This window comes from Mirounga leonina, unplaced genomic scaffold (assembly GCF_011800145.1).
Source record: "Mirounga leonina isolate KUSES-001 unplaced genomic scaffold, KU_Mleo_1.0 Mir_168, whole genome shotgun sequence".
Classification (NCBI taxonomy): Eukaryota; Metazoa; Chordata; class Mammalia; order Carnivora; family Phocidae; genus Mirounga; species Mirounga leonina.
This window is the reverse complement of record NW_023270426.1, coordinates 39,021,619-39,036,205: the sequence shown is the minus strand read 5'-3', so window position 1 is coordinate 39,036,205 and position 14,587 is coordinate 39,021,619. Positions and strand designations below refer to the sequence as shown.

The 14,587-nt window shown below is 35.5% G+C and overlaps 1 protein-coding gene across 1 annotated transcript in view; it reads right to left on the bottom strand.

Moving 5' to 3' along the window:
* The window catches only part of RNF180 (ring finger protein 180), a 187,226-nt gene that overhangs the window by 144,919 nt on the left and 27,720 nt on the right, over positions 1 to 14,587 (bottom strand). Inside the window, exon 2 of the mRNA XM_035014508.1 lies at positions 14,160 to 14,294. Within this exon, the coding sequence (XP_034870399.1) occupies positions 14,160 to 14,294 (135 nt within the window). The remainder of the gene's footprint in view (positions 1 to 14,159; positions 14,295 to 14,587) is intronic.

The window sequence follows — 14,587 nt, the reverse complement described above, 5'->3', positions numbered from 1 at the left end:
CCCGGTCTGTCCTCCATCCCCATAGTTTTATTATGCTGGCTCACCTTGTTCAAGTGGGACGGTCAGTTCAACAAGGCTGTAACTTCAACTTCCCCTGAATCCCAGTTCAGCTTCTCCAACTCTGGGCCAGAGGGATGTATATCTAACTATGATGAAGGGGTCTAGTTTCTCTGACACATATTTACAATTCAAGATCAGAGTCAATGAAAGTGGCTTAGGTTTCAATTCATCCTCTTGGTTGCCAGCTTTTCCTTGCTCTTCCCTACTTTACATTTATCTTCCTGTCCTGTCTCTGTCAGCACACACTGTGTTCCTGGGTCTTGGTTTAGCCATCTCCATGCTCCTGCTCTTTCTGGTTATAGTTCTGGGTCTAGAATTTTTTTTCATGTTTTTATTTGATTATAGTTGACATTATAGTTACATTTGATTATAGTTGATTATTTGATTGTGTATCAACAATGTTCTACTAGTTTCAGGTGTACGACACAGTGATTTGACAAGTTTATATGTTATGGTATGCTCACCATAAGTGTAGCTATTATCTGTCACCATATAACATAGTCCCTATGTCGTATCTTTTATCCCTATGACTTACTCATTCCAGAGTTGTAAGTCTCTATCTTCCACTCCCCTTCACCCATTTTGCCCATCCTCTCAACCCCTTCCCTCTGGCAAACATCAGTTTGTTCTCTGTATTTATGGGTCTGATTCTGGTTTTTGTTTGTTCATTTTTAAAAATTCCACAAATGAGAGAAATCATATGGTATTAGTATTTCTCAGTCTGACTTATTTTGCTTAGCATAATACCCTCTAGGTGCATCCATGTTGTGGCAAATGGCAAGATCTCATCAGTCTCTTCAATAAATACCTCTGGGAAAACTGGACAGCTACATGCAAAAGAATGAAACTTGACCACACTCTAACACCATACAAATGCACAAAAAAACCCTCTCAAAATGGATTAACGACCTAAATATGACACCTAAAACCACAAAAATCCTAGAAGAGAATATGGGCAGTAATTTCTTTGACATCGGTCATAGCAATGTTTTTCTAGATATGTCTCCTAAAGCAAGGGAAACAAAAGAAAAAAATAAACTATTGGGACTATGTCAAAATAAAAAACTTTTGTACAAGCAAAGGAGAGCATCAACAAAACCAAAAGGCAACCTACTGAATGGGAGAAGATACTTGCAAATGATATATTCAATAAGGGGTTAATCTCCAAAATATATAAAGAACTTATGTAACTCCACCCCAAAAAAACCCTAAAAACAATCCAATGAAAAAAATGGGCAGAAGTCACAAGTAGACATTTTTCCAGATGGCCAACAGACCCCTGAAAAGATGCTCAACATCAGTAATCATCAGGAAAATGCAAATCAAAACCACAATGAGGTATCACCTTATACCTGTCAGAAGGGCTAAAATAAAAAGCTCAAGAAATAATAGGTGTTGACAAGGATGTGGAGAAAAAAGTACTTGGCGAGCGCTGTTGGTGGGAATATAAATTGGTACACTCACCGTGGAAAACAGTATGGAGGCTCTTTAAAAGATTAAAAATAGAAATACCATATGATACAATAATTCCACTGATGGGTAATTTACCTGCCCCCTCTCCAAAAAACAATGAAAACACTACTTTGAAAAGACAGATACACATTTATGTTTATCGCAGCCTTACTTATAATAGCCAAGATATGGAAGCAATCTAAGTGTTGACTGATAGATGACTGGATAAAGATGTGGTACACATATACAATTCATCCTCACTGTTTCTATACCACACTGTATTGATGGTCCAAGTCAGCAGAGTATGGCAAGAAAAAGAAAAGAGACACACAGATTAAAAATAAACAAAACAACAAGATACAGCTTCTCATCCACTAAGATGGCTAATAAAGAAAAAAATAACAGAGAACATAAGTGAAGAAGACAAAGAAATAAAACAGTGATACATGCTATAACATGGATAAACCTTGCAAACATTATGCTGAGTAAAAGAAGGCAGACACAGAAGGCTACATATTGTATGACTGCACTTATGTAAAATATCCAGAGTCTAGTGCACCTATAGACATAAAGCAGATCAGTAGTTGCCTGAGCTTTGGGGGGAGGGTAAATGGAGAGTGACAACTTAATGAGTATGAGCTTTCCTCCTGGGAGGATGAAAATGTCCTGGAATTAGACAGTGATGATGGCTGTGCAACACTGTAAATGTACTAAATATCACTAGTAGTAAATTTTATATTATGTATATTTTAGTACAATTTTTAAAAAAGAACAATGTAACATTTTTATTCACAGTCAACATAATATGAGGAAAATACTAAGGGATTCACCAAAAAGGCTGTTTAAATTAAGAAATTTGCATAATATCAGTATACAATGTGAATATAAATTTTTGTGTGTCACATTTCTGCATATTAACAACAAATAATAGGAAAGCGAAAATGTTTAAAATACCATTTAGATTTCCTGAGATTAAGAATTGGAGGGTATGTGCTATGGTGGGCGCTGTGAATTGTGTAAGACTGTTGAATCACAGACCTGTACCTCTGAAACAAATAATACATTATATGTTTAAAAAAAAAAAAAAAGAAGAAGAAGAAGATAGTAGGAAGGGGAAAAATGAAGGGCGGGAAATCCGAGGGGGAGATGAACCATGAGACTATGGACTCTGAGAAACAAACTGAGGGTTCTAGAGGGGAGGGGGTGGGGGGATGGGTTAGCCTGGTGATGAGTATTAAAGAGGGCACGTTCTGCATGGAGCACTGGGTGTTACACGCAAACAATGAATCATGGAACACTACATCAAAAACTAATGATGTAATGTATGGTGATTAACATAACATAATAAAAAAAAAGAAAAACACAAGTGGGATGGAAAAAAAAATATCACTTAGAAAAGCATCCAAAAACATGACCTCGTTAGGTATAAATTTAATGCAATATATTTAAGACTTGTCCACTGAAAACTACAGAACACTATACAAAGAAATTAAAGAAGACCTAATTGAACCAAGGTATATACCATGTTTTTAAGAGATCAGTTCTTCCCAGATTAATTTACAGATTCACCACAATCTCATTCAAAATCCCAGCAGGCTTATTTGTAGAAATTGATAGATTGGCAAAATTTATGTGAAAATGCAAAATGACCTAAAACACCCCAAGAAATTCTGCAACAGAGAAAAGAAGGTAGAGGCCATACACTATCTAATTTCAACACTTATTAGATCAATGGAACAGAATCCAAATGTAGACCTGTATACATGGTCAATTAATTTTTGGTAAATATGCCAGCGTAATGAGAAAAGATATACTTTTCAATAATTGGTGATGGAACCACTGGATAACCATATGAGCTTAAAAGAAAACCAAAAACCCAAAACAAAAAGACCTGATGCTTACAATACACCATATACACAAATAACTCAAGATGGATCTGAGTCCTAAAAAATAAAAGCTGTAAGTACAAAGTGTCTAGAAGAAAACATAGAGGAGAAAACTCTATGATAGGAAATATATTCTCAGAACAGAAAAACACAACCAATAAAGAACAAAAACGATAAGGTGGATTTCATAAAAATTAAAACCACCAACTGTTTGAAAGTATCACTAAGGAAATGAAAACACAAACCACAGATTGGAAGAAAATTCACACAACCTGTATCTAACAAGAAATTTTTAGCCAGAATATTAAAAAAAAAAAAAAACCTCTTATAACTAAGTAAGAAAAAAACCACAATTTTAAAAATGAACACAAGATTTTAACAGACACTTCACAGAGGGAGTCATACTAATGTTCAAAACTACATGAAAAAAGGCAGAACATCATTAGTCACTGGAGAAATGCAAATTCGAACCACAATGTATTCCACTGTACATTTATTTAAAAAGTTCACAAGGAAGAAAAAGAGGAGGATGAGGAAGTGAAGAAGAAGGAAAAAAAAAAAGAATAGTGGTATCAGCACTGACAAAGAGCAACCGAAAATCTTATACATTGCTAGTGCGAAAGCAAAATGGTATAGTCATTTTTTTTTTTAAAAGATTTTATTCATTTATTTGACAGAGAGAGAGACAGTGAGAGAGGGAACACAAGCAGGGGGAGAGGGAGAGGGAGAAGCAGGCTTCCCCCTGAGCAGGGAGCCCGATGCGGGGCTCGATCCCAGGACCCTGGGATCATGACCTGAACCCAAGGCAGACGCTTAACAACTGAGCCACCCAGGCGCCCCAAATGGTATAGTCATTTTAGAAAACCATCGGTCAGTCTCTTGAAGAGCAATGCCTACACTTACCATAAGACCTGGCAGTAGCTGGCAATAACCAAGAGAAAGGAAAATGTATGTCCACATAAAGATTTGTGTACAAATATTCCTAACAACTTTATTATAGCTCAAAACTGTAAACACCCTAAATGTCACAAAGAACTATGGCAACCCTACAATGGATAAACCACCACACGATCCATATAATGTAGTAATATTCAGTAATAAAAAGAAATCAACTACTGATATATGCAACAACATGATTCAACCTCAAGTGTGCTTGTTTTTACTTCCTGTATTCTTAGAAAAAATTCCTTTAAAAATACGAATTTTTAACAGTTTGGTCATATATGAGCCAAAGCTCATCATAACAAATTTAAGTGGACTATACAAATCTGTTTGTTAAAGAACCTTGAGAAACTTACCGAAAATGACTCAATAATAATGAGTCTAGCTTTACCTAAATACTTTGCCTTTGAAACAAAATGAAGGTACAGATAATACTTTTGCAGAATAGAATTAATCTCACAGGCAGAATAGAATTATCTCACAAACATCTGGCCTCATACACACTCACATTAGGAGCTGACCTTTATTGAGATTAGTCTAACTGTGATGAATTCTTTAAAAGACTGTTATCGAGAATACAAACTGGAATGCACAAATAAAGTCATCTTTACTTCATCATTAGATACAAAACTTTCTCTGACTTTTCAAGGTTTTATCTATATATGAACTAAGTAAATATTTCTACATTGGTACAAAGAACAGTAGCATATTAATGTCAAAGTAAGTTAAGTAAGTTAATGGCAATCAACCTATCAATATTTACTGAATGATACTAGACACAGTGTTAACCATATAAAGGGAGTGAAAATTTATATATGTGTGTGTGTGTGTGTATACACACAAAAAAAATGAAGTAATAAATATGTGGTTATATATACATGCATGCCAGGGATTATGCTGGGTACCTTATATTTATTACCTCCTTTTGTTATTTCATTGTGCATACTCCATTATATTATTTAATCATATAAAGTGATCATGATATTTAATCTTGTAAGATTGACCATAATAACTAAGAAACCATCACCGGCTATAAATTGTAGAGATGCTTCTTGAACATTCTTGTGAGAATAAATTGGAGGTATAGTTCTAGGTAGGTGAAGGGTATTTTAGAAGGTACTTACTTTTACTAGCTCACTAACATTTATACTGTGCTTACTATGCCCAGGCATTGTTTTAAGGATTTTTACTGTTTTACAGACAAGGAAACAAAGACAAGAGAAATTAAGTAACTTTTAAGTAACTTGTCCAAGGTCACAGAAGTAGTAAAGCAAGGATTTCCACCAGGCGGTCAGGCTTCAGAACTTCTGTCCTCAGTCACTGAGTTTCCACCATTACTTCCTGTATCGAATAAATACTATCGTTTTCAGGCAATCAACTTTCTGATATCTTTAGCATGAGTGTGTTTTAAGCCATGATACTACTTTTCCCTAGGCTTACAAAAAACAAAACAAAAAAACAAAACCCGGAAACATAACTTACTTTTAAGTTAACCAAATATGATACACTAACTTATACAAGAGGAAAGGTACGTTTAGAAAAAAATTCTACAGTTGATTCTGAATGGGACCCCAACCTGATCTTTATTTGAGAACTATTAATATAAAGCAAGCACACATTTTTGCCTAAATAACTAAGAGTTAAAGCATAGTTTCACGTCAACAGAAATAGAGGAAAATCAATTACAGCAACTGATACAGGTGAGAGGAATATGAAAGGCTGGGTGAAGAATGTACAGTGTTCTGTTTTTTTCTTCAGGAAACTTACATCAGCAAACAAAGACAGCCAGGGTCAACAAAGGAGCCTCAGTTATAAATGAGACTGCCAACTACTTCACCTGTACTTACACATAGTCTTAGAAAATATATGTAATATTCATGATATTTACTTCTAATATAGTTTAACAGGTAAAGTAGGACGTATCACACTATTAAGTTTGTAAGTCTACTGTCACCTAATTTTTAAGAATCACAAATGTATGTGATAAGACAAGTTTTAACAGATGTATTTTAAGATGAATGACTACAATGGAAACAACGTGATTTTAGGAATTTAAAACCTTTAAAGTAATGGCATGAGAGGTTATCTCCTTTGGAAAAAAATTAAACTGAAAATTACAAAAACTGTATTATTAGGACTTAAAAAAACCTTACTAGACAGTTTTTTCATGTCTCAAATTTATATGTGGGGGAAGAAGGAAGAGAAGAAGGAGAAAGTAACCAACAGCCAATTTCACTTAATGCTGTCAGAGAAATCACTGACAAAATATTTCATAAATGAAATAATTTGTTCAAGCAGCAGGGGGAGCTAAGGCATTGTTGTTTTGTTTGTTCTTTAAGGGTAGGTAATGTTTCCGGTTGCTGTGTATAGGGAGAACTTCATTTAATTTTAAAAATTACAAATTTTATTATCTTTTTATCATTAAGTGATTTTAAGATTTTTAATTAAGCAGACAGGTTTAATGTAAAAAGTTGACACTGATAATTTAATATTATATTTTGAAAGATGTTTAACATTTGGCATTTCCAATGTTAGCATCAATACTCCCTCAGCTAATTTCTTTTAAGTGAGCCAACTATACAGTTAATTACATAGCTATAAGTGTAACAAGGAAAAGATTGGGTAACAAACATGTCATTTACATTATTAAAGTGTTACAAATGTAAAGGAACTGAATTCTATTACACTGCCTTTTTTTTTTTTTTTTCTATTTGTACTCTAAGAAAGGACTTCAGGGTGAAAACTTTTTTTTACTCAAAAGATCAGAATGAATTCAAAAATTATTGAAAGCCTCACTTAAGGTCTTCCCACATTCAATCTTGTCAACTTTCTAAAAATTTCACTCTTCACACAACAACCAAAATAATCTCTTTAAAATTCAATGGTCGATCACTCCTTTTCAGTAACTTCCCAGCTCTTAGAATATAAGATCAAAGTCCTTAATTTGGTTTACAAGACCATAAGTGATCTAATAGTTTTCTTTCTAGCTTCAAGTCTTGCCAAACTCCCTCTTGATCTCTGAACTCCAATCATGGAAACCTTCTAGTTCCATGGATCTCCCACATCCTCTCCACCACAGTGCCTTTCAACATGCTGGTCCCAAAGCTTAGAATGTGCTACCTCATGTACCGCTGTCACTACTCATCCATCATATCTCCATACAAGTCACTTCCTCAGACAAGCCTTCCTGTTACAAGTCAGTTCAATCCTGTTTATGTCCTGTTCTTATGGCTCCCTATATTTTTCCTTTTTGCCATTAACGTGGCCAGGAAATTAATATTTATGATCGACCACTATCCCAAAAGCTTCGCAAAGACAGGGCATCTCTCTTCTGGTCTTGTTTGAATTTCTAGTGTCTATTACTGGAACTGTTTGTTGTGTCTTAGCTTGGGCTGCCTTAACAAAATACTACAGCCTGTGTGGCTTAAACAGAAGACATTTATCCTTCACAGTTCTGGAGGCTAGAAATCTGAGATCAAAGTGGCAGCATGCTCAGATACTGGTAAGACATCCCTTCTTAGCTTGCAGATGGCCCCCTTCTCACTGAGAGCGCACATGGTGGACAGAAAGAGAGATCTCTCTCTTCTTCTTATAAGGATACAGTCTTTTCAGGTTAGGGCCCTATCCTTAAGATCTCATTTAACTTTAATTACCTCCTAAAGACCCAGCTCCAGATACAAACACACTAGGGAATAAGACTTCACCATGAGCTTGTAGAGGTGATACCATTAAGTCTACAGCATGTGGAAAGATTAAGTATGAAATAAATATATGCCGACACTAACAAAAGGGAACATAAAAATATTTAAAAATAAGCAATATGATTTACTTCAACATTATGGCCATCCAAAGAAAGACAACATCAGGTTAATAAAGTCAGAGAGAAAATGAACAAAATATGTAGCCAAAAAAAGGCGGAAGAGGTGTATAACCCAATACTCAATTCAGCATTCAGTGATCATTTCATGGCCACCTTGGTGCTGGCAATGGAGTTTTAAAGCTGAACCACCTCACAGTCTGTAACTGAAAAAGAGTCATAACCCAATAATTATAATACTTTAAATTAAGTGTTGGACCATTCCTCAGTCTCCATTTTCCTCAACTCACCAGAACCTGGTACTTGGCCTTCAACTCTCTCAACTACAGTAAACCTTGACCTCCTCTTTGCTAAAGCCAACATACACTATTAATTGTCATGCAGGGTCTCTACATATGGCCAGTTTGTATGCCAATTCTACCCAAATCTGGAGGGCACCCTTCACAGACCAGCACCCTGCAGAACTGTGCAATGTACAACCTGCACTCGGAAGCCCGTGTCTGGTCTTTGACATCGCCGCACGATACCCAGTGCTATTAACTAATCCCTCTTCCTAGGAGATACCCATCCACTGAATTGTGTAACACTGTATCGTGATTTTCAGTCCTACCTTTCTCGCTCCTCCTTCTTTCTACTGTGTGCACTTTGTTTTTTCTGTCCATCCTTTAAATGCTCCTAGGCCCTCTTCCTCACTCCATTCACAGCACGCATGGTGATCTCACGTACTGTCACAGTTGCACTCTCCACTTGTATGCTGATGACTCCCAAATCCACACTTTTAGTTCTCAATCTCTCTGTTCTCAATCCCATATCCTTAGAATCCGCAGCCTCCTACAAATCTCTATTGGAATGTTCTATCAGCCATATAAACTTGAAATGTCCAAAGCTGTATCAAAACTGACTAAAGAACTAAAACTGAGGAGATACCATTCTTAGCCACTGGCCAAAACTTCACAAATGGAGAGCATTTCTGTCATTTCATTTTTATGTTTTTAGGGTTTTTGTTATGTTGATTATGGTTTTGGTTCTTGCTCATATTTCATGTATCTCAGGCCTAAAGGGTGGGGTAGGAGCCCCTTTTCTCTTGTGGACATTGTAAACTGTCTCAAAATTCCATTTCAAATTCCCTCTTGCATGCCTTACTACCTGCCAGTGGCTGGAAAGCTGAAGTTCAAATGTCCCAGATTCCCTTACAGCTCAAGTTCCACACATGACCTACTTTCCACCAAGCTGACAGACCTTCTCAGTATTATGAAAGCAGAAGTGATGGCTGCATCTGTGCTGTTTCCTCTAGTAAGCTTGGTTTTGAAGGCATTTGGTTATTCTGCAGCAAAAGTTACTGTGATGCCAGTATCCAGTTTTGTGGGACTGAAAAGCAGACTATGAGACCTCCATTTCCTGGCATGCACAGGGCTAAAGAAATGTGGTCCTTGAGCCAAAAGCTATGGATGCTGTCTCCCAGTTTCCTGATCTTCTATGTTCTTCTGAGGGCCATTTCAAGTCTGCATGGGGTGCTGAAGACAGGAAACACAGTCCGAGGTTCACTCAGGGTGAGGAGATTCTAAGGGGGACCTCCTACATAAAGTTGGGTTATAATCTCAGTGTAAGGGTGAACGAGCAATAAATGTGTTGCTCAGAGGAAGACAGAAGGAAACTTGCTAATGTCAACTTTGGTATTCAGTAAAAGGAAAGGAAAAAATCTTCCCCTCAGGGCACAGAAGAATTTCTTAAACAAAAAGTACAAAACACGAAGGAGATGACTAATAAATTCAACTAAGTACATGATGAACTTCTGTTCATTAAAAATTACCACAAAGAGTGAAATACAAGTTACACAAACTGGCCAAAGATATTTGCAATAGAAAAATCAATAAAGGATTAGTATTTAGAATACAAACAAAAACAAAAACAAAAAACCTTTAAGAAACCAAAGCAAAACCACCTACTAAAAAATAGGCAAGAAAAAAAAATACACTTTTACAGAAAACACAAAGAGCCTCAGAGGTAAGATGTTGAGTGCTAGTGATGATGGGGGGTGATAAGCAATGCTCAACCACCACTGGTAACATTGCCAGTGGAAACAGCTTAGCGCTGCCCAGTGAGGCGGAGTGGGCACACGCCTGAGGACGCTGCTGCATTTACTCTTACAACTTCGCTCCCGCCCATGTGTGCCAAGGTATGTACAAGAGCTCACAACAGTACTGTTTATAAGAGCAAAACTCTATAAGACTCAAATGTCTATCAAAGGTGGAATGAATTATACACTGTGATATGTCAATTCGCCGGAATACTACACCAAAGTGAGAACAAACGGGAACTGTACTAAACATGGCGATTTAAGTGAAAGCAACAATTCCTGGAAGAAGACCCACTTACAGTGTGATTTCATTTACAGAAATTAAAACAACACAACACTTTCAGAAACAATTTTATACACATGTATTTTTAACTGCATAGTTTAGTAGGCAATAAAGATAATAGGTGATAAATTTAGCATTCTTTCAGCATAGCATCTGATAAAATTATGTTTAGAATCCGTATTTTATTTTAGTTTCCTTTAATTAAAACTGATCTCTTGCCCGTTAGTAATTTTTATGAAATGTTTCCATTTGTAAAATGTAAAGTGTTTCTATAGTTTAAAGAAAGATTGAAAGAGAAACAAATACCAATATACCCACTACTCAGTTTAATTAATACATGACCACTACCTCAGAAGCCCCTTTAGGATCCTTGATTACAGACTCCTTCTCCTAGACTTAACAATGACACTGACTTATTCTGAAGTTTAGTTTTTAGTAGGTTTTATGTATGTATGTCTTATTTTGCATGTGTATATTTTAATATTTTATGGAAATACAAACATTGAATATAATTTCTATAAATATATATTTAACATAAATTATTTTATGTATTTTTTATCTTATAAGACAGTTTCAATAGCTATATATGTCTATGTATATATATAAAAGTATACATATACATTTTATTTTATTTATTTATTTATTTTAAGATTTTATTTATTTGACAGAGAGAAACACAGAGAAAGAGGGAATACAAGCAGGGGGAGTGGGAGAGGGAGAAGCAGGCTTCCCGCCGAGCAGAGAGCCCGACGCGGGGCTCGATCCCAGGAAGCTGGGATCATGACCTGAGCTGAAGGCAGACGCTTAACGACTGAGCCACCCAGGCGCCCCAATATACATTTTATTTTAAATATGAAGCTATGCTGACAAAAATGCAGGTCAGTGGTTACCTGGGGCTGGGCATGGGTGCAGGGCAAATGGGCCTAAGGAAAATTCCTGGAGTAATGGAAAGTTTTTAAACTATATTGTAGTGATGGTTGCCCAACTCAAAATTTACTAAAAATCATTTAACTGTATTCTTACAATGGATGAATTTTATGGCTTACAAATTATACTTAAAAAGTTTTATGTGTGCGTGTGTTTATTTATTTTTTTTGTTCTTCTGGGAAGCCTTCCATAACTAGCCCAGGGAGCAGTTGGTTCACATCCCTTTGTTACTGTACTTATCAAATCAGGATACACTGCTTGGCCTGTTTTCAACTAGGTTTAAAGCTCCTAAAAAAAATAAAATAAAAAATAAATACAAAATAAAGCTCCTAGAGAACTAGAATTTTTTTTTTTTTTTTTTTTTTGTATTCTGCATCACTCTCTTCCACAACCCATGCCAATACCTCCTAAAGTAGCACTTAAAATTTTCTGGCTCATTAAATAACTATTAAATGAATTAATGACTCAGAGTTCTGCAGGTAAATAAAAGTATCAGCCACCATATTGAGAAGGTGTGAAACTGCATGATATCCTGAGGGAGGAACAAAGGGAGCAAAGAGAGGGTGCAGTTTAGACTACTTGCCCCGGCCCTTCAATTTCAGGTCCAATTCTAGCTGCACTGCTTAGAAAAAGTATCATCTGGGGCAAATTATTTAATTGTCTGTGCCTGTTTCCTTATCTATGAAGTGGAGATTATCTCCCTCGAGACAGTCTATTCTTATACATAAGGAATAATATGAAACACTTAAAACAATGCCTAATCAATAAACACATAAAAAGGGACTTGACATCATTTATCAGTAGGGAAATACAAATTAAAACAATAATGATATACCAGTATACATCTACCAGAATGGCTAAAATTACAAAGTCTGAAAAAGGGCTGACAAAGATGTAGAGCAACTGAAATTCTCATCATTGCTGTTTGAAATTAACATTCACTTTGGAAAATCTCTACCAGTTTCTAAAAAAAATTAAAATATACCTGCTCTAACGACCCAGGAAGGAATACTGACCAATGAAGTCTAGGAAGATTCAGCTTGGAACATGAAGGACTGTGACTGACTTCCCAACAGAACCCTGGAAAGCTCCCTAATTTAGATTTTGCATGACAGAAAAAGGCAGGCATGAGAAGGCCTAGTTACTGCCTTTTAGGATTGCAGTTGAGATTTGCATGCCTATAAAGTGAATTAATATTTGTAAAGCATTTAGAAACAATGCCTGACTTAGCAATGTTATACTAGTATTTGGTAAATAGATTTTTTTAAAAAATACCTATTCTGTGGGCCCTCAGAATTTATTCCTATATATATATACCAAAAAAGAAAAAAACAAAACACACAGAAAGTCTTTTACAAGAATATTGATAGAAATTTTATTCATAACCCAAAACTAGAAATTCAAATATCCAACAAGAGAAAAAAATTGATAAATTGTGGTATACCCATAAATGATAAATGGCATTACTCAGTAAAAACAAAACAAAAAACCCCCAAAAAACTACAAATACAAAACATAAATGAATCTCTAAAACATCATGCTAAGAAAAATAAGTCAGGTACAAAAGAGTACATGCTGTATGTTTCCATGTGAATGAAGGTGAAGAACAGGCAAAACTCGTGCACGGTGATAGACACATCAGTATAGTGATTGTCCTATGAGAGGGAGGGAGAGAGAGAGAGGAGAGGAGAGAACTGGCTGGAACAGGGTAAGACAACTTTCTGGAGTGATGGGAATTTATACCTTGATCTGATTCAAAGCAGGAAGGACTGAAAAAATTTATCAATTTGTATACTTAATTTTTTTTTTACTCTATGTAAATAATACCCAACAAAATACTCTTAGCAAAAGTTTTCTCCCCCCAGTTAAAATGTTTTGCCAGTTTTTGAGAAGTATCTGGTATGTAGTAAGTATGCAACCAAAATTATCTACTATTATCAATTCCAGTTGGGTAATTTGTTAGGGTGGTAAGGAAATAATCATGATTACACATGGCTGAGGCAAAAAACCAAAACTAACAAAAAACAAAATCTGAGTGTCTCTCAAAGAAGGGGAAACAAACAATGACAGGTGATTATAGCCACTGTATTGAAAGGAGAGCTCCCTATAAAGTCTATGGATTACTATCTAGTTTGTATTTCTTTCATACTGCCTCTTCCATAATGCTTAGAGCAGTTTAGGGATTTTATTTTTATCGTTTAAAAACCATTTATTTTTACCCGGATGTCCAATTAAATGCTTTTAAATATTTAGATTTTCCTACTGACTTTCAAATTACACATTAACTTCCTCTTCTAGGCCCATATTGAATACTAAATATATATATATATGCACACAAATATATACATATGTATTTATACATATATAAAAAAAATAGGTTTTCCATTTCTTACCAGGATCTTGAACTTAATTATGACTAAGGTTCATTCATGGTGGGGATACGAAAAACACTGACCATTATCTTCAACTTACATCTAAAATACTGCACTTCAAACTTTAAGGGCATGTTAATGTTAGCAGGTAAAGGTGCAATTAATTTTAGCCATGGAAGATGGGATGCCTTCTGAACATCCCTTTGAAATGTTTCCAGCGGTAAAGTAAAATAAGGTAAAAGAACCTAGGCCAAGTGTTAAAGGATAGGTGTGCACCGGTGATGGTGCCCACAGCATCTGGATACTGGGAAAGTGTTTGAAGACTGGAGCTCCCAGTACTCACCGTAATCACTTGATTCTCAAGATATTTCATCAAACAACCAGAACTTGCTATACAGTTTTTACATTTCCAACAACGAAGAATACTTATGTCTTCTTGATTATGATTTTGAGTTATCAATTCTTCACTTCTTTTCATCTGTGGAAAAATTAATACAGTTTTTAAAATGTTGAACTGTGTCAGATTAAATGTGATTTTCTAAACCGTAACCACAACATTAGCTACATGTGGATCAGAAGAAAGAGAATTATCATTTAATGAGGTGCCTACTAGTTACCAGGTCTTAGGCTAGTGGCACTCTATAAACTATGTCCTGGATTGAAAATTCCATTTAATTATGACGATGATGCATTTTGTTAGTGACTACCAGCTTATTTTATTTTTGCAGAACATATTATGCCTATTTATTTCCACCTTTCTCTCACTAAAAG